The sequence below is a fragment of the Branchiostoma lanceolatum genome, chromosome 1 (assembly GCF_035083965.1).
Source record: "Branchiostoma lanceolatum isolate klBraLanc5 chromosome 1, klBraLanc5.hap2, whole genome shotgun sequence".
Lineage (NCBI taxonomy): Eukaryota > Metazoa > Chordata > Leptocardii > Amphioxiformes > Branchiostomatidae > Branchiostoma > Branchiostoma lanceolatum.
Genome location: NC_089722.1, coordinates 6188426 through 6206428, shown reverse-complemented (window position 1 = coordinate 6206428; position 18003 = coordinate 6188426). Strand labels below are relative to the sequence as shown.

At 40.4% G+C, this 18003-nt stretch overlaps 2 protein-coding genes across 2 annotated transcripts; both read right to left on the bottom strand.

Moving 5' to 3' along the window:
* Positions 1 to 422: 422 nt before the first annotated feature.
* LOC136431183 (uncharacterized) lies at positions 423 to 9270 on the bottom strand. Its single transcript, XM_066422468.1, has 8 exons — positions 8431 to 9270; positions 6703 to 6768; positions 6005 to 6373; positions 4073 to 4411; positions 3499 to 3603; positions 3061 to 3174; positions 1830 to 1947; positions 423 to 1413 (listed from the first exon to the last, which is right to left on the bottom strand). Exons 1-8 carry the CDS (start codon positions 8474 to 8476, stop codon positions 1350 to 1352), a joined length of 1221 nt encoding a protein of 406 aa, XP_066278565.1. The 5' UTR covers positions 8477 to 9270; the 3' UTR covers positions 423 to 1349.
* Positions 9271 to 9365: 95 nt separating this feature from the next.
* LOC136431171 (pre-mRNA-splicing regulator WTAP-like) lies at positions 9366 to 17960 on the bottom strand. Its single transcript, XM_066422455.1, has 8 exons — positions 17801 to 17960; positions 16817 to 16857; positions 15217 to 15272; positions 14742 to 14815; positions 14227 to 14354; positions 13324 to 13502; positions 12022 to 12176; positions 9366 to 11374 (listed from the first exon to the last, which is right to left on the bottom strand). The coding sequence occupies exons 2-8, from the start codon at positions 16844 to 16846 to the stop codon at positions 10716 to 10718; spliced, it is 1281 nt and encodes a 426-aa protein (XP_066278552.1). The 5' UTR covers positions 16847 to 16857; positions 17801 to 17960; the 3' UTR covers positions 9366 to 10715.
* Positions 17961 to 18003: the final 43 nt, after the last annotated feature.

Here is an 18003-nt window from a genome sequence, read left to right as displayed (position 1 = left end):
TCAAATTAAGTTATCATGGCAAAACAAATGTAACTATGAAAATTGCCGCATGTTATAGGCTGTCGGGTTATCAGATTGTATCAGATGGTATCGGAGAAGGGGATGAACCTTTATAGAGCATACGTTTTGTGCTTAATCGATCATTCCATTTCAAGTTTGTACAATAAGGCGTTCTGCCTGGGTTAGGATCCGTCTTCTGTGATGGATATTGGAAAGCTTCCATAAAAAATGCTGATCACAGGATATTGAATGTGCTGTCAAACAAACAGAAAACTGATCTTTAAAGTCCATTTTCAATCTTTATCTCCTAGTCAACGTTTCTTTTAGATTTCATTTTCGGCGGTCTCTTTTTACAATGAAAGCAATGAATTATACATCATGTATTTCATTTCTTTAATAATAACACACCACACTCAGGTAAATGAGCTTTCACATCTTTTATCAACACTCAAAACGAATCCAGGTTACTTAGGTACATCCTATCAGCTATTTCACTCAACTGTTATCCAAAAGTAAATGTGCAAACATACTATGACCTAAATAGATGTTTCAATAACAGAATCTTCCACGCTGTCTAGTCTAATAAACTTGAGATAACAAAACTAATTCAAAAACAATACAAACTAGTTGCATGGATACAAAAATCAGTTGTACATGAAAAATTTGCACGGGAAAATACACAAATCGGGCTCAAGCCACTAGTGAAAGTTTTCGTTAGAAACTTTTCTCCATGCACAAATTTCGTATTGTTATTTGCGGACAATGTTCATCTCCAAATCATGTTGGAATGCAAAAATAAAACGATTCTGTACTTTCAATATGACAAATGTTGACTGCCACAGGTATGGCACATCTTCTTGAGATATCAGAATAGAGACTACCATAATACAGGAAACCAAGAATCTTATAAGCTAATATCAAACATTGTAAGCACAGTTATGTTAATAATGCAAAATATATCGTTGTTCATGAAATTTTAAAAAAAGTTTCATATCATCTCTGCCAGAGTATCCAGGCCAGTGCGTTATGCCTCCATGTAAAAATAAAACCGTAAGATAATGACACATAGCATAGTGACATACTGCTCCTCTTTGCACTGTGTCTTCTATGAAGTCTTTACAGCTCAGAATCTAGGTGCAAATTGTACTAGATTAATGTAACTAGTCAGATGGCTTTTACAACGCATTGTCTTAAATTGTACCTGTTACAATTGTTGTGCAATGAACCTTGACCTGACTTGAATATATCAGTCTGTGTGGCATTATAATCTAATCAGGCTCTTGTATCAAATGCCTCACAATTATGATATTTCTAATGCTGTCCACGTAAGCTGTTTCAGCCAGTCCAGTTTAATGTCGGTTGTCATGCTGACGGTGATCCTCATTTTGATCTGCCTCTGCCATCTGGGTTTCGCTAGGGCCAGAAAAGAAAACATTTTTGATCAGCAAAAACATTGTCAAACTAGAAATTAAGGCAAAATGTGCAAGTATATACACCATATTTTACTTCATCCCATATGCAAAGATCAATTATTCAAAAGTCACCACCCTTTTAAAAAATCGACCATTCCAAAAGTACCTAGTATCATACTATGTGAAAAAATGAACTATTCTGAAAGCACACGGTGCAGAAACGGGGAGATGCCAGTAGGCTAAAAAAGTGTGCAAAAGTCTGAAGGCCACAGTTGCATCCAAAAAAATTCCCTTCAACCCATTGTTGATAAAGATATTCTGGGGCTATGTCAAATGATACCGAGCATTGCTTATTTTATCAAGCCAGTGTATTAGCTGACATTGACAGACCACAGTCTAACTTTTTATCTGACTAACCTTTCTTGGGCTTGCTGACGACAGGCAGCAACAGCTTTCAACAGAGTCTTCTCAAGGAGAGCAAAGGGTATGAGAGCTGAAATCACAATCACTGCAGCGCTGCCTACATCCATCTTCACTGTAAGAGAAGCAGTGATTTAATGGTGCTCACAGGGGACATTCTGAACTAGAGTTCCACGACCCCATACCTTCGCCATTTGATGTTAAACTTTTCGAGTGACATATCATACATGTTTCCAATTAATCATGCAAATAAGGATTTGCATTAACTAGATCTATATCAGTTGATCATCTTCTATACCAAATAACATAAGTTGTTCAAAGTATGAAAGTCTTATCTTAGCAAAGAAGGCTATTTTGGCATTTCCTCATAGATGAATTAAATGTATGCTTTATGTCTGATAATGTCCACATTTACTCCACTTCCAAATGCTGCAAGAATGAAATCCTCGTCATTTACCAATATGGAATTATAGTATTTGACCTTTAATTGTGCATGTGACTTTATCCGAGACGTGGCCCGCTCTATAAATAAGTTACGTAGTAGCAGGGTGAACACTTGTTGTTCTCTGATAGCGGGTGGCTGCCATCCCAAGGTATGATCCCATTATGAGCCAAACCGGAGTTACGTCTCAATTCTTAATTGGAGCTGACGGGGGGGGGGGGGGCACAGGACCGGCTTAGGCCACAGGACCGGCTTGCCGTAGGTCCTTTACTGATAAGATAAGTGTGCCTCCAGACTGTTATGTATTAAACTTAATAAGATTAAGGGTGGAGGAACACCAATACGCGATTTCTTAGACGGGCCAAGGTACGTTCTCTGATGCCGGCTTAGGGACTTTCGCCGGCGAGGGAGTTATGTCGCCAAGGGGCGACCCTTTTAAAACGAAAGGGGCGGGGGTGTCTCAGCGGAGTCGACTCAGGACTGTGTAAACAGAAATGTACTGTACTCAAGTACCGTTTTCCCGGAGTTCACTGGAGTAACTTCGAAGCGGGACTCTAGTGGCTCAGCAAGGGGTCATATGAAAATCAATGGAAGCACTAGGCGCAAATTTAGAAATTTGTTTCTTACTCTTTTCTTTATAATCTATGCCATAATTTTTCGGTATCAGATGAAAATTTTGTGCAGCCTGTTGTGCAAATGATCAGATGAGACAGCAAGGTAGTCTACGCGGTTTTTAACATGTATCATTTGCCTTATTTGGATTCCAAGACATCATGGTTCGTTTACCTTTCTGAACTGCAAAGAAGCTGACAGGAATGCCAACGACAACTCCAAGAAACAGAGTCACGATCAGTGGGTAACCAACAGAGTACCAAGAGATAGCCTGCCTCTTGTTAAATCCTGTTTGGGAAGACACTAAGTATCAATTACATCAGACAAGCAGATCTGGATGTCTGTCATGATTATTGACACAAACTCTCAGGTGGGTAATGAAATTTGATAAAAGCAGTGTCGTGCAGAATTTGTGTGTTTATCTGTTTGTTAGTTAGCGTGTTCTGGCTTTTGGTATAGAATTATACATGCAAGACCATACTTGTAATGTGAACTTTTGTGCTGTTGTTAAATTGATAGATAGTTTACATGTTATAATGTCAGAAAGGGGTCCTTTATCTTCAGTCTTCAATGATGGTTCTCTCATAAGAGATAATGCATATTGACGCTTACCGTATCGTGTATGAACATAGTTAGTAAACAGGGCCAGGACAAATCCAGCGATGGTACACCCTGCCTCAGCAGCAGCAAACGTGGCAACGCTGCAGTCACAAAAGTCTGTTGGTTTTAAAGAAAGGTTTTGTTTACTTAGAAAATGATTTTTTCTTTATTTGACATAACTGGCAAACTTTCTCAAAGTGTAACAGCATGATATTAGTATAAGCGGCGTAAGACCAGATTGGTTGATCTGACCCACTTGAATCGGAATCGACCTCTTTTGAGTTTTGGTATCGTTAACTATGGTGGGTTCTTTGCACGCGGGATGTAACTCCAATTTGCATAATTTGACACAAAGTTATAGGATTTCCTGGTTGAGATTGCAAGTGGAGTTCATCCGAGAACTCGTCTTTTGTTTTGCCAACACCTTATCATAATAATGTAATCACCTACTTCTATATGCATAAGCATGTACCAGGTACATTTGTATCATAAAGAACCACTTCTCCAGTTATGATGTTGCAAAACCCCCCGCAGACAATCACAGAACTGCATTCAGGATAACTTGTGCAACCATAAAATAACTAACCTGTAAAGACAATGGTCAGTTGAACGGTGACAGTGCGGGAGTTCTCATACGTGTCATTGTTTACTATCGGTACCGTTCCATTCACAGCTGGTGGGATGTAGGACGTGAACGTCACAGTCACAATTGTGTCGCTTTGAAATAGGAAGGTACTGGTGACGGTACTCCGACCATTCTGGTCCAACAGTATAGCCTCAGATACGTAATTGTTGGCTGGCTGGTTTCCGTCCACTGCCCAGGAGTTCTGACAGGGGAGGTTGCTGCCGGAGACTATGGCCGTGAGCGTCACTGGTGTTCCTCTCTCTACCACCATGTTCTCGATGTAGCCCCGCATCTGGAAGTCTGTAATCATAGGTTCATACATTGCTGTTATGCAATTATTCTGAAAGGCCAATACACACATTAACATATACATTTTGTAATAAAAAAAACTTGATAATTCTTCACCGTGACACACTTACTCAAAGATGTTGCACCGTTGCAAATTGTATCAACATATCTTGTTCATATTTGCCTGATTTAAAGAAACATCCCTAGGCCTGTTAACCCTCATCCGACCGACACATTTTTGCGACGAATCTGGCCGTATGGGGTCCAAACGGACCCCATTTTGCTTTGCCCCCTAAATATATTTCTGGTGGATCTTATTGTAGTTATTGTGCATATCCTGTTACAATAATCCATGGGGAATATTTTGACAATTTTTGGTGTTGATGATTAATGCTCATTATCATAATTTATGCAGAAAATGAGGAGAACCCGCATTTTCCTTTAACCATATCTAGACTGGTGGGGCTAAAAGTGCCCGCGCCAACTTTGACATCGTATAACTGCCAAATGACGTATGCTAAGATTACCAAACTTGGTGACTTTTCCTAAAATTTAGTTTGCAACAATTCCATGATAATAGTTTAAGTTTATCATTTTTCCTGTTGCCATGGCAACGGGTTTCTGACGGGCATTTTATACAAAAAGTCACTAATGTTTTAAAAACAATGATATTTCTCAGGTTCTCTTGCTCAACCACACTAGTTTTCCAACCTGTATAACATCAAATGTATTTAGATGTAACTTTCATAATTAATTATTCATAATTTATGCTAATTTGATTACGTAATCGCTCAAAATCCAAGATGGCGGACAAGATGTTTATTTTAGGTATAAACAGGCTTTTTGCCTTCAAATTCGTCACTACCTGGTATTTTCTTAACCAGAAACATTTAGATTAACGTTTCCAGTCTCTTTCTTTTGTGATTTGGGGTCATAAATGGAAAAAATGTAATTTAGAAATTTCAAAATGGCCGATCCAAGATGGCGGATCCCAGGGATCGCTAACGACTCATGACGTCATTCTGTGACGTCATTTTGGTGTCATCGTAATCGCCATTGACGTTGCTTGCCTTGGCATACCTTAAAATCAATAATACACTCTATTTTGTTTAATACCTTTCAATATTATGGGACTTCCCTATTTAGCCTATAAAATCACATCGATGACGTCATAATTACGTAATATTACGTCATAACGTCACAAAATTTACAGAAATTATAAAACTTTACGTGAACATCACTCCTTGCAAATCTGGTGAGGATACATTTTACCGTTTCGGAGTTATGAGGAATTTCTTTCTTATTACTTAATCAACAATGCGAAATCATCTGGGGTCCGTTTGGACCCCAGCGGACAACACGCACACTTTAGAGTATAACTTCCCCAAAAATCGGCCAATCCCGGTAAAAAATTCTCAGGAGTTGTAAGACATGTACATGAACAAACTCATGGAAGGATTTTTTTCTCCAACGAAAAATGTTGATATGGCACACAGTAAAACACGCCTGGGGTCCAAACGGACCCCATACGGTCGGATGAGGGTTAAAGCAGTAAAAGAAGAGGAAGAAATATTGATGATACAGAAGTAAGAGATAAAGCCTTACCAACAACCGTCAGGTTCACGTCAGAGGAAGCCTTGGCTATGGAAGGCTGAAATACTATAACCTCACAGCGATAGGTCCCTTCGTCATGCACAGAAACATCTGTGATGTTGAGGGAACGTCCGTCGGGTTGGATGGAGACCCTCCCCCCCAGTCCAAGTTCTTCTTGTCGGTCTGTAACGTGTACTTCTTGGCCATGGACACTGGTAAGGAAAGCGGAGTCGGGGGACCCATCGGCGTTTAACTTGTACCAACTGATCTGGAAAGGAGGGTCACGATCTGTCACTGTGTCGAAGTTGCAGCTCTGTACCACTGTATTTGTTCTGAAGACTTCAAGCTCTTTGTCTGTTTGCACAACAAGTTGTGGCAAACCTGAAATAACAACATTATAGAGCAGTCATTAGCGTAGTAGTCGTTAATCTCAGTTCTGAGTTTAAATGTTACATAAGAAATAAGTTCTTCGACTAATTGATTTTCGTTCTTTGGTACAATGTGCACTCTTTTAGCTCTTTTCTGGCATTGAGGCGGTCCACAGGAAAATTCTTTTGGCCCTCCATCAATGTAATTAATGGTCTAGTGGACTCCTTATTCATGGCAAAAAAAATGAAAACAGATACACATGAACCACACGTACATAATTACCCTAGTTTCCCTTGACGTTTAGAAAACATGTACAAGACAACCATGAATTTTGACTGTACCTGGTGAGTTTGAACCTGCGAGGGGATTCTTGGTAGTTTGCTGTCCAGGCGGCACAGTGGCAGCACCTACGTGCATAGAGGCAACGGCATATTTGCGGCGAATGTAAATCAAATGCCTCTCAATATAGATGTATTTCAATTGAAGATGTTATGAAGCACGAATAAATGGTATTACTGTTATCAGGGCCAGGGCAACTAGTTTCACCGGATCCCGAAAAGGGAACAGAACACTATGCTCTCTTCTAGATGGGCTTTATATAGTTTTTTGCATCGTGTTTTCGCGTGGTTTGTAACGTAACATGACCTACTTACGTGCAGTACCAGTTTACGTCCAGTTTGGTTCATGTCCACATGTCGCGGTGTATTATGCCAAAGCCTGTTCTCATGAGCATATAGAACGTCATAAGTATGATCCTGAGGCATCTCTCTCTATTATACAAAACAATGAAAAAGGATTACGTCCAGCGAAATAACAAAATAAACTCCTGAACCAGTAACAACAAGTTGCACGGAAACGTCATGCATGACGTATTTCATATGTAATTCGACACCGCGTACTTCATCATGTTTTTCTAACTTACACGATAGCTTTTAAAAGTAGCTGACGTTAAACCTTTCTTTGATATTCAGACTATCCATGGTGATTCGAGGCTTGAAACTCATACCAGTTTTAGGAAGGTTTGATACAACCTAGCGATCCCCGCACCGGAGGTTAATTTTTGCACGGCAAAACATAATGGCCATGCGTTTATCACGTGAACGCCACGTGCCGCGCATGTCGGGGAAATTCACAGATCAGCATTGCTTTCTTCCATCGCATCAAGCAAGTGGCGGGACAAACATAATGATTTTATTATCATTGGTCTGCAGACTACTTTGGACAGTTACTGTGCATTTTTTCTGGTGTATGTTCTTCAAGCATAGTGCTAGAAGGGAAAAGACTGAAGTGGACGATAATAGGTAAGCCTAACACAATTCTACAGCATATACATCAGTATAAATACATGCTCGCACGGCGTTAAACAGGCGGAGAAAAACTCACAGACCATGCATGTTCTTTTTAGAAGAGCTGATATGTCTGCCCGTGGGTTTAACATTTGGCTCTGTCAGCGCGGTTTTAAGATAAATACGTTTTGAATAACTTGATCGGACGTTAATTGGTCATGTTACGTTACGTCTTTTAACGTTGAACAAAAACGCACACAAAAGCAGCAGCTATTGAATGGCATTGAACCTTGATGATGACGTTAACAAACTGGCAGGGGATTTTCTTTGTAAGCGGAATTACCAAGTCAAAAATAGAGTAGGTATGATAGAACATATATTGGTATCAGATAATTTGTATACTTTTAGCTTCATTTTCTTTAATGTTTCTTTTGATACATGCGATTGGGTTTGTGTTGAAACAAGTTAACACTGGTCTTAGCACTTGCAATTTTACCCAGTTTACGAGGAAGCCATCATGGATAGAAATCGTACGTAGAATTGCCATAGACTAGCAACCATGTCACGGTATTTCATACCAGTCTGACGACCAAAGTTTGGTGCCGCTATCGGCAAGAAATGTCTGAAATAACAATGATTTTAGCACTTAACAACGGCTCGAAAGTGAAAGTGAGTAATTCCCTGCTGCAGAATTAGCACTCTAAAGCTGCTTTGGTTGTACATATTTGGTATAAAGCGAATTGAAACTACACAAAAACGGTAAACAAGAGAGACACTCGTTACCTGCAATTCGCAGGGCTCCCAGGCACACGGTGAGAAGGAACAACATGTCACTTGGTCTCTCAGCGGCTGTCAGGGTGTGGCGAGAAAGAACACAAACACCGCATGCGCGGAGAACTTGTTTTGTTTGGTGCGAAAGTCACGTGACCTTGCTCTATTTGCCTAATGGCAACACTTGCTTTGACTTAAGATTCAGGTTCTGCCGCTCAAGGGTAGCCTTACTTTAATAGAATCTTCGTAAATAGGTTAGTTCAGCTGACAAAGGATGACATTTCCTTCCATAATGCCTAACCAAAACACTTGAATAGAATACAAAACAACCACGGTTAATACATTAAAACTGTCAACGATGGGAAAACAAGAGAATGTAAAGTAATGAAAACATTTGACATTGATCGAGATGGATACCATACTATGTCCCTTCCCACAAATATGACATGTACAGCGATGTTGGTGTGTGCGTCTGACGGTTCAGTCAAATTCACAATTTAGTTGGCGTCACACATCCAAGGAATGTGCTCCATTTTGTTGACTTGTACATATCATCCATAGAAGGTGCGTGTCATTTGTGAGATAGGTACACTAGAACAGTGACATGTTCAAACAGCACGGCAGACCACATTGTTTCCACCAACTCGCAAGTGCATACCAAATCTTGACTACTGATACAGCACTCTGGTAAGGCCCCTCCATTCCACTAGATGGCGTACCAGTTTGAAAATTGTGGGATTGAGAGATTTCTGGTACAGCACCCCAGGCATGCAGTTCAGATATACAGGAGTGCATTATACTGTGGGATGTTGCATTAGATATCTCTTCAGACACATTTTCAGGTTGGCACATACATTTGACCTGGTAGAACTATGCTAACAGACATTGCATGCTAACAACATTATCTATGTGACCATGTACACAGCAAGACAACAAAGAAACAGGAGTTCTGCAGAATTAGGTGAACTTTATTTTCAGGACCATGTACGAGAATTTGAGGCTTTGGCTTAACGTGTGTACACCTGCAACTCAAAAGACATCAGCCTCCAGAACTGCAACCAAAATTTAGACACATCTCCTAGTCATAGCCACTGGACGTTAAGAGTTGGGTCTTCCCAGTAGAAAACATATAAATGCACCAATGGAACACGTCTGTATACATTCAGGTAGTTACTAACAACCTCATTTACATACTAGAGTTGTTTTTACCCCACCTGAAGCGAAGAGCAGAGAGCAATCAACTCATAGAGGTGATTGAGGTCTATTTTGTCCAGAACATATACAGAAAACAGATAGAATGCAAGCACTGGCAAAATTGTACATACATATCATGACCTTGTTCACAATCATTATTTTACCTCCCCCCTCCCCAAGTATCAGTTATATCTGTAATTTTTGCCTTGAGTTGAGTTGTAATCTCCTTGACCATAAGTTGCCTTTAAAAGGGTGAGACCTGTTGGAGAAAGATGCTATACATTCATAGAGCATATTTTCAGGATCCATATTTTTTTAGCCAGAATGGTTTGACATTTCTATAAGTTGTCAAGTTGTGAAAGCTGCCAATTTCTTTTTTAAGATGGAGATATTAAATTGAATCTGAAGCAACAGAATCCATGTTGTTACCTGTTTTGGTCCTCTATTGTTATGTGTTAAAGAAAATGTACCCTCAGCTGTAAGATGAAAATTGTCCCCTCAATAAAAACAATTACAGCTGTAGCAAAGATACTCTTGCAGCAGTGAATAAAACATGGCAGTCATGCATTTTCCCTTTGTAAACAAAATATTCATTTTATGACTTTATCATCCATTCAGAACAAAATGAGTGAATTCCTTTGGGACATCCGTGTGTGTGTTTTTCCAAATATCTTCAAGTTCATGTTCTATTGGCTTTGGATTTTTAAAAAACACCTGTCATGTGAAAGTACTGAATGTTTTAGATTGTTTTAAAAGTGACACAGCATCGGAGATGCTTGATAATGAACAAGATCACTGAAAACATCAGCAGAAAAACGATCATTACACAATCTACAACAGTGCACAGAGTTACTTTAGTGTTCACAGAAATAATCAAAGGTCCTTTTTACAACTATAAAGTGTACCTGCTACTCTTATTACCACAGTTTGCAGCACAGAAATACTTTTTCTCTCAGTTTTGTGTCCAGCTACCAACATAATAATAGGTGAATAGATAGTATTAACAGGCACAAACAATCTCGTACGCATGACAGAGCACCTGGACAACATTGAAGCTTCGGACAAATATTTGGAACGACTCTGCGCTACTAGCGCAGTCCAATCTACGCGGTTCCCTGACTGTATATACGGGGAACGCTGTCGGGGACGCCATTATGTTCAGAAGTCTGTTCGGGGGAGCTAGGGTCTCTTCCAATCGAATTGGGTTCGTTACTGGTGAGACCGTCAAGGGATATTGCAGTCTTTTCCTCCAAACAAGTCTGACTAGGACTACTATCTGAGTTGGAAACCTCCTCCAAGAGAGTGTTGGTCAGGACCTGGTTCTGGTCGTGTTTATGAACCCCCTCCAGGAGAGGGTCCGAGTTGGGAGTCAATTCGGCAGCATTTTGGCTCGTTTTGCACGAATTGCTTTCTACTTCCTCGCTAGGCTCTGTCTTGGTGCGCAGGGAAGTCAAGACGTGACCGCCGTTATTGGCGGGCAGGTCGGTATTACTCGTAGACGAGTGGTTGGCCAGGCTATTACAAGCGTGGCCGGGGTTGTGGCGAGGGCCGAGGCCCTCCGTTGATTCGGACGTCGCCTCCAGAGTCCTTTCTGTCCTATCCATGAGTTTGGCGTGGCTCAATTCTGTCCGAGCGTTCGTCAGCTCCTGGTGAGCCTGAGCGAGCTGCTGGCGGCAGTCTTTCAGTTGCTGCTGAAGGACATAGATTGTACTTTGCATACCTTCTACCTCCTCGTCCAGCTGGATCACGAAGTCGTTCAGTTCTGTGGGAGAAACAGACAGATTATATCAACTCTTCCTACAGTTTCAGGACAAAAATATTTACATGCTCTGTGTATGTGTACGTGCAATTTTTTATAACTCATCCTATAATCTTACCCATACTCTTTCTCCTGGTTTCAGTTCATTTGAGTATTGTCCTGCATCATTGCAAATCTGTGATAAAGGCAAAGTTTCTCAATTTTTTCTAAAACATGGAAAAGAAGTTATTACTAGTATCTTTTAAACCTAAGTTCAAATTGTTTCAACATTGAACACTACAAAAACCTCCTTCCCTTCTACAAAACTGAATTCCTGTGAAAACAAATAGAAGTCATTCTGGATCCTAGGATACTGGTTATTTTCTATTTATCTAGGATACTGGTTCTCGTTCATCTCTTACCGTCCTGGCTTGACTTGAGTTCCTTGCTGTACTTTTTCTGCAGGGCGAGCTTACAGTAGTTCTAGTTCATCTATATCTCTTACCGTCCTGGCTTGACTTGAGTTCCTTGCTGTACTTTTTCTGCAGAGCGAGCTTACAGTAGTTCTAGTTCATCTCTATAGCTTACCGTCCTGGCTTGACTTGAGTTCCTTGCTGTACTTTTTCTGCAGAGTGAATTTACAGTAGTTCTAGTTCATCTCTATAGCTTACCATCCTGGCTTGACTTGAGTTCCTCGCTGTACTTTTTCTGCAGGGCGAGCTCCCCCTCCAGCTGGGCGATGCGTCCCTGTGACAGCTGACGGCCCAGCTCCTGGTTCTCCTGGATCAGCATCCGGCACCGCGAGATCAGCTTCTTCCCTGTTTGGCTGTGACACGGTGTGGGGAGGGGGGCAAGCAGAAACAAGTTGTAAATGTAGTTGTATGTAGAATAAGCCCCAGGATTTACACAGCTTCTTCCCGGTTTGGCTGTGGGTGCGACAGTGTGGGGAGGGGGGCAAGCAGAAACAAGTTGTAAATGTAGTCAAGTACATCAAGCCCTGGGCTTTACACAAATGTGGAATGTGGAAATACTTTACCTCTAGACACTGTTGATGCCAGGATTTGCAAATTGGAATTCATCCTGGCAAGGGATTAATCCTGATATAATCAGCCGAATCCTAAAATCAGGACTAATTGCCCCTGCCATTGGAGTCAGATTAGGACTGTTCATACCAGGATTTGCGAATCCCATTTCACGAAAAGTCCAACTAAAGTGTGTTTTTTGAACTCCAAAAATGGATGTACAAAATGTAGAACATATAATAAGAAGTTCAAAAGACACACTTTACTTGCATTCTTTTGTAAATATGTGCTATCGTTTGCATAGTTTTAGCTTATAGAAGTAATTTTAGTCTAGTGAGGTTTCTCCAATTTCCAATAAATCTTAGATCCCATTCATGCCAGGATTCGTGAATTGGGATTCACAAATCCTGGCAGGGCTCGAAATTCATCTTTGGGAATAGGTGCACTGGTGCACCCAAGTCAAAAAATTGGGTGCACAGAAAGAATTTTGGGTGCACCAGATAAAATAAAGTTGAATGTTCTTCAGAACATAATTACAAAGTTTAACGCTGCTGCCTCTCTTAAGAACTTCAATCTGTAATTCTATAGCTAACTTTAAAATTTCAAACAAATAATACATTAAATAAAGTACAGCAAAAAGTTATCATGCTGTTTTTTATACTTACATTTCAAGAATAATCTGTATACTACTAGTGTACAATAGTACCTTAACCCTATAGGCTACAAAAATATATAGGTGCACTGGTGCACCCACAGTAAAAAATTAGGTGCACAGCTCCAATTTTGGGTGCACTGGGTGCACATGCACCCACTATTTCGAGCCCTGCCTGGTATGAACGTTCCTTTCTACAGGAGTACTGCACAGGGTAAATTCTCTCAAAAAAGGTCAAACTAACGATCTAATGAGGTAGATTGAGACCTCCTCTTGAGTAAACCCCACCCAAGTCTCACCTATCTGGTGTAAACTTCCAGGCGCTGAGCTCGTTCTGGGCCTGCTCCAGCTTGTCCTTGCTGTCGGTGAGTTCCTGCTTCATGCGTGTGAACAGCAGGTTGACAGCAGGGTCCAGCAGCATGGTGCGCAGCTGCGCTGTACCGGGGGTCTGACCCTGCTTCACCTCCTGGATCTGACTCTGCAGGTGGACAATGTGATGGTCCTTTCATTTTTACATTGATTATATCTCTATTTCAATATGTGACTTACAGAAATAAAGAGATCATGTAATAGACAGGATTGTACTCTTTCAAATGAGACAGTAAAACATACTGTTAAATGTACATACTGGGACAGATGTCAGAGGAACTGTCCTTAACAATACTTTCTTTTGTTTCTAGTTTGCGTGTTGACTTCTTTTTAAAAGACCTACAGTTGAAAACATAGTCTACATATCAAATTTCTCCGTTGCCAAACTCTGTAACCAATAGGGGTGGATACCAGTTCAGCTTAATAAGGTCCAAGTCCAGGTTTAGGTCCAGAGATTTAGGTTCAGGTCCGGACCTGATCCTGTCTAGTTGACATGTTTTGTTTTATTAAACCAATATTAAGCATAGCGAATTAAGACTGACATGCATGACTGTAAAAGTTTCTTGGTGAGAAGACTTTTAAGGCAAACCAGTATTTGATATTTGAATGTTGCATTTATTTTACATTGTATATGCCTTTTCTTCTCATAGGGAGACTCAAAACACTTTTCATCAAACAAAATAGAAATATATATTTGTACTTTGTTCAGTTTTTTTTGGACTCAGGTTTTTGGCTTTCAGGTTTTTGGACTCGGTTCTTGGATGTTATATAGGTCCGAATCAGGTCCAGCGAACCGGTATCCACCCCTAGTAACCAATAAGCACGAAACTCACGGCAATCTCCTGCATCTCCTGTTCTTTGGTGGCGAGCCTCATGACGAGAACGTTCTCGCGGCGGGTCGACTCCTGTTGCTGCTGCTTCAGTTTCTCCTCTGACTCTCTCAGACCTGTTAGCTCCTCACCTGGTTTGGGTGGGAGGCAGGGTTAATACTGGGCTCCATATATTAAGATAAGCACGTCGGCAGAACGTAAGCATTTAAGGTCGTGTCCACGTATTTAAGGTTAATATCTCGTATATATGCTCCGATGCAACGTTGACAAAACAGAACAAAAGAGAATCGGCAGTTATGACAGGTTTAAATAACAGGCTAATAATTGTATACGCACTATGTTCTGCCAAAATGCTGTTCAGACACTGGTTGGACATTAAGCAATGTCTTCTTGTATAGCACATTTTTATCTTACCGTTTAGCTATGGTCTTTGGTAAGTTGTAATCCAGACTACATGATTTACAAAAGGACTTGTATGGTCTTTTGTGTTTTACATACAGACAGATGTAAATACTTACATTCCGTGCTTGAGCTGGGTCCTGCATTGTTCTTCGTCTCCAGAGACTGGACATAGGCATTCTGCTCTGACCAGCTATGGACAGAAATTCATTTACCACAAGTAAATATTTATAAAAAAAAAAGTCAGTTTCAAATCTAATGAAAACCATATGACAGAGGCAAAGTCTACAAGAATTCATAAAGGTTTAGAATGTTAAGAAATCTGCTGTGTGTTCAATTCCTTTGCATAGTAGTAAACAACGCAACCACTTTTTACATGAAAATTGTAGCAGAATGATATGTAGATTTCAAGAACTAGAAAAAAAGACACCTTGTAGTAGCACACCCTAAAGCAACCCAAAATGTGGATTTTGTAAATACAAGGAGCAACCATCATTTTGGTTCTCCCTGCTACCTAAACTCAAAATCAATAGAGAAACAGAAGCCAAACAGCTACTGCAGTAACACAAAGACCTGGTTTTAAAGTTTACTCACATTTTCACCAATTCATCTCTTGGTAGTTTCCTCACTTCCTCTTCACTTAGCTTCACCTGGAGATAAATATATAAACATCCATGTCTTAGTATTAGAGATTCCATCTAAAACAAATCATTGTGAAATTTCTGACTGGAAAAGATGAGAAAAAAAAAACAGTAATAGTCAAATCTTACGCATACATTTTATTTCTATAGATATGATACAAGACATGATCCCTAACCATGAGCTTGAAATTAAACATAAATGGTTGGAAAATGAATATGAGTGCCAACCAGTGTTTCCGCCAGACCGCGACTGAGAGGCCGTCCACTAGGGGAGGGCCGTACCGCGAAAATTAATTGACCGTACCGCGAAAATTAATTGACCATACCGCGAACATTAATTGACCAGGAAAAGTAACTGAATGTTGTGATCAGAAAAAACTTTGTTAATTTTTCAAAATCAATTTGATACGAAGGTCGCTATAATACTGCTTCAATCGTCACAAAATGCGATCTATATTGACCAGAAACGCCTGAAGTGTAGAGGGGTTTTCCCGCACTGTGGTCATGTGACATCTTGCCGTCAACCAATCAGAGCACAGATTTAATGACGCGGACCAATCAGCGCTTAGAACCTTGCATATCAATGAGCTTAAAAACATGGCGGACGGCCCGGGACGGGGCAGGTTGCGACTCGACTTACGTGAATTCATAGCGAAAAAAACAATTTATCTACGGTACATTTGGAGAATTTTCACGGAAAAACATTCAAAGGAATATATATTGTGTCGAATACGGTCAGAAATGATGGCGACTCACGGCGAATCGCGGCAAATCACGACGTAGAGGCTGAAATGCACGGGCGAAATTCTTGGTTTGTTTACGTTTTTCCTCGATGACTTTCTTCGATTGAGTCTTGAAAAACGGGTTTTTAATGAGATCACCGTATGCCAAAGGCACCGACATCGATTCTTCGCAAGCTTAACAATAGCAACAAACAAAAGAGTGTGAATGTCCAACGATATAGAGCGTCCCCACGCCCGCAGTAACAAAGAAAAACAATTTGAAATTATGCCGACCTCTCGTATTTTTTTCCCGATTTCTCGGCATTTAGTTTGTCTTTTTTTTTTAAGAGGACGGCCTATGTCTGAGTTCAGGCCGTCCAAAGCGACATAAGGCCGTCATTTGACGGGAAGACGCCCCTCTGGCGGAAACACTGGTGCCAACTAATCTAAAAGAAGACATTGTCCTACATGCTTTCTGTATGCAAGTTGGCAAATTTGTGTTGCGGGCAATCTTTACCCTGTACACAAGGGACAACCAGGTAAGGCTGAAACCTGTGACAAATGTGACCGTTGCCCCACTGACTCACAGGTTACACAAAGTACAATCCCAAACAAAAGTAAGGTATTGATTTTTTTCTGGGGTAATGAAAGTACACTACTGTACCTCACTAAACAGCTACATAGCTTGTTTTGCCAACTTTTTGTATACAACAATATCTTTTCATGTGATTCCTTTTCTCTATATCTCTTAGTTTCTTAACTATTGGCAATGCTATGTTTTGTGTCAAACTGTTCAAATCTGTTTCAGTGTTTGTTTTCTGAAGAACTTACCCTTTTGGGTGGAGGGTCACCCTCAGACATGACTCTAGACCCTGAAAAATAAAAAAAATGTTGTGTTGAAACAAATATTACTACATACTACTGCACAGTCTGTACTACATTTTTCCAACTTTTTAAACTTAAAATACATACTTTTGTATTGATACTTGATGTGTACACACTTTAAACAATTTTCAAATAAAACTGTAGTCTACCTCCTGATGGAGTTGCTAACAGTTTGATTTATCAATGCATCTAGATACTTGTATTTCTATTCCATTACTCAAAACCATTCATCATCATCATGCACATACTGCGGAAGGGCACATCAAGTTTAGCGTTATCGACTTCTGGTATGAACTTTTTAATCACTTAAAACAGCACCACACACTTCTATTTTTTCTTGAACAGATTCTGTTGTACTTTTCTTTTGTAAAACCTTCGTTTCACCCCTTTTGATGTTAGAGAGACGTTAACTATGCAGTCTTACACAAAAATCTGTTTTGTATGCATATGAGGGTCAGAGGTTAAAACTGAACAAAACATGAACTGAACGGATTTTTCATCAAATCTGTCCTTCAACAAGTTTATTTCAAACAAAATCACAGAGTTCAAACGTTCAGGAAAATTAACATTGGACATGAGTACTGCTACTGTACGGAGACCGTAGCTAAGGTCGCTACAGAGCGAAAGCGTCTCTGTTGTAAATAGTCATGGGTCAACTGGTGTTTTTCGGTATATGTTGTTTTGCACAAAGTTGCGGGAATTCCACAACGGGTTTTCTCCACCCATGTGATCTATAGGTCCTTTACAACATCTGTGGTGGTTTGATGTACTAAAAAGGCACAATGCGAAAGACTGCGAGGACGAATCCTTCAAGAAATCTGAAGTTGCCTTTCGAAAGCGAACACAAGAAACCAAAATGGCGGTCGACCCGCCAAGACAGAACGCTTGATTTCCTTTCCACGGTGAACTTCCCCCCTCTAAGGAACTTACCTCTCGAATCTAGAGTCCTTCTTCTATCGTTGGTAATCCCGAAACGGTGGTTGTCAGGCAGAGCGACGCATCTACGCTCGGTTCTTCCCACGAAGATCACAGAGACAAATTTTCAAGATGGACGCCCGCCATGTGCAAAATATGCATACAAAGCACTGTGGGTAATTCAGACCTTTCCAAATCCTTATAGGGGGCGTCGGCAT

Bases quoted from the DNA above. Each gene is read 5' to 3' on its own strand.
- LOC136431183 (XM_066422468.1), bottom strand. From the start codon at position 8,476: ATGTTGTTCCTTCTCACCGTGTGCCTGGGAGCCCTGCGAATTGCAG. The intron at 6,374-6,702 runs GTACAGTCAAAA...TTGTTATTTCAG, and splicing joins CGCAGGTTCAAACTCACCAG to GTTTGCCACAACTTGTTGTG. The intron at 4,412-6,004 runs GTAAGGCTTTAT...CTATGATTACAG, and splicing joins CGTGAACCTGACGGTTGTTG to ACTTCCAGATGCGGGGCTAC.
- LOC136431171 (XM_066422455.1), bottom strand. From the start codon at position 16,846: ATGTCTGAGGGTGACCCTCCACCCAAAAGG. The intron at 13,503-14,226 runs GTGAGTTTCGTG...GTCCACCTGCAG, and splicing joins AGGAGATGCAGGAGATTGCC to AGTCAGATCCAGGAGGTGAA. The intron at 11,375-12,021 runs GTAAGCTATAGA...TTTCTCCCACAG, and splicing joins ACTCAAGTCAAGCCAGGATG to AACTGAACGACTTCGTGATC.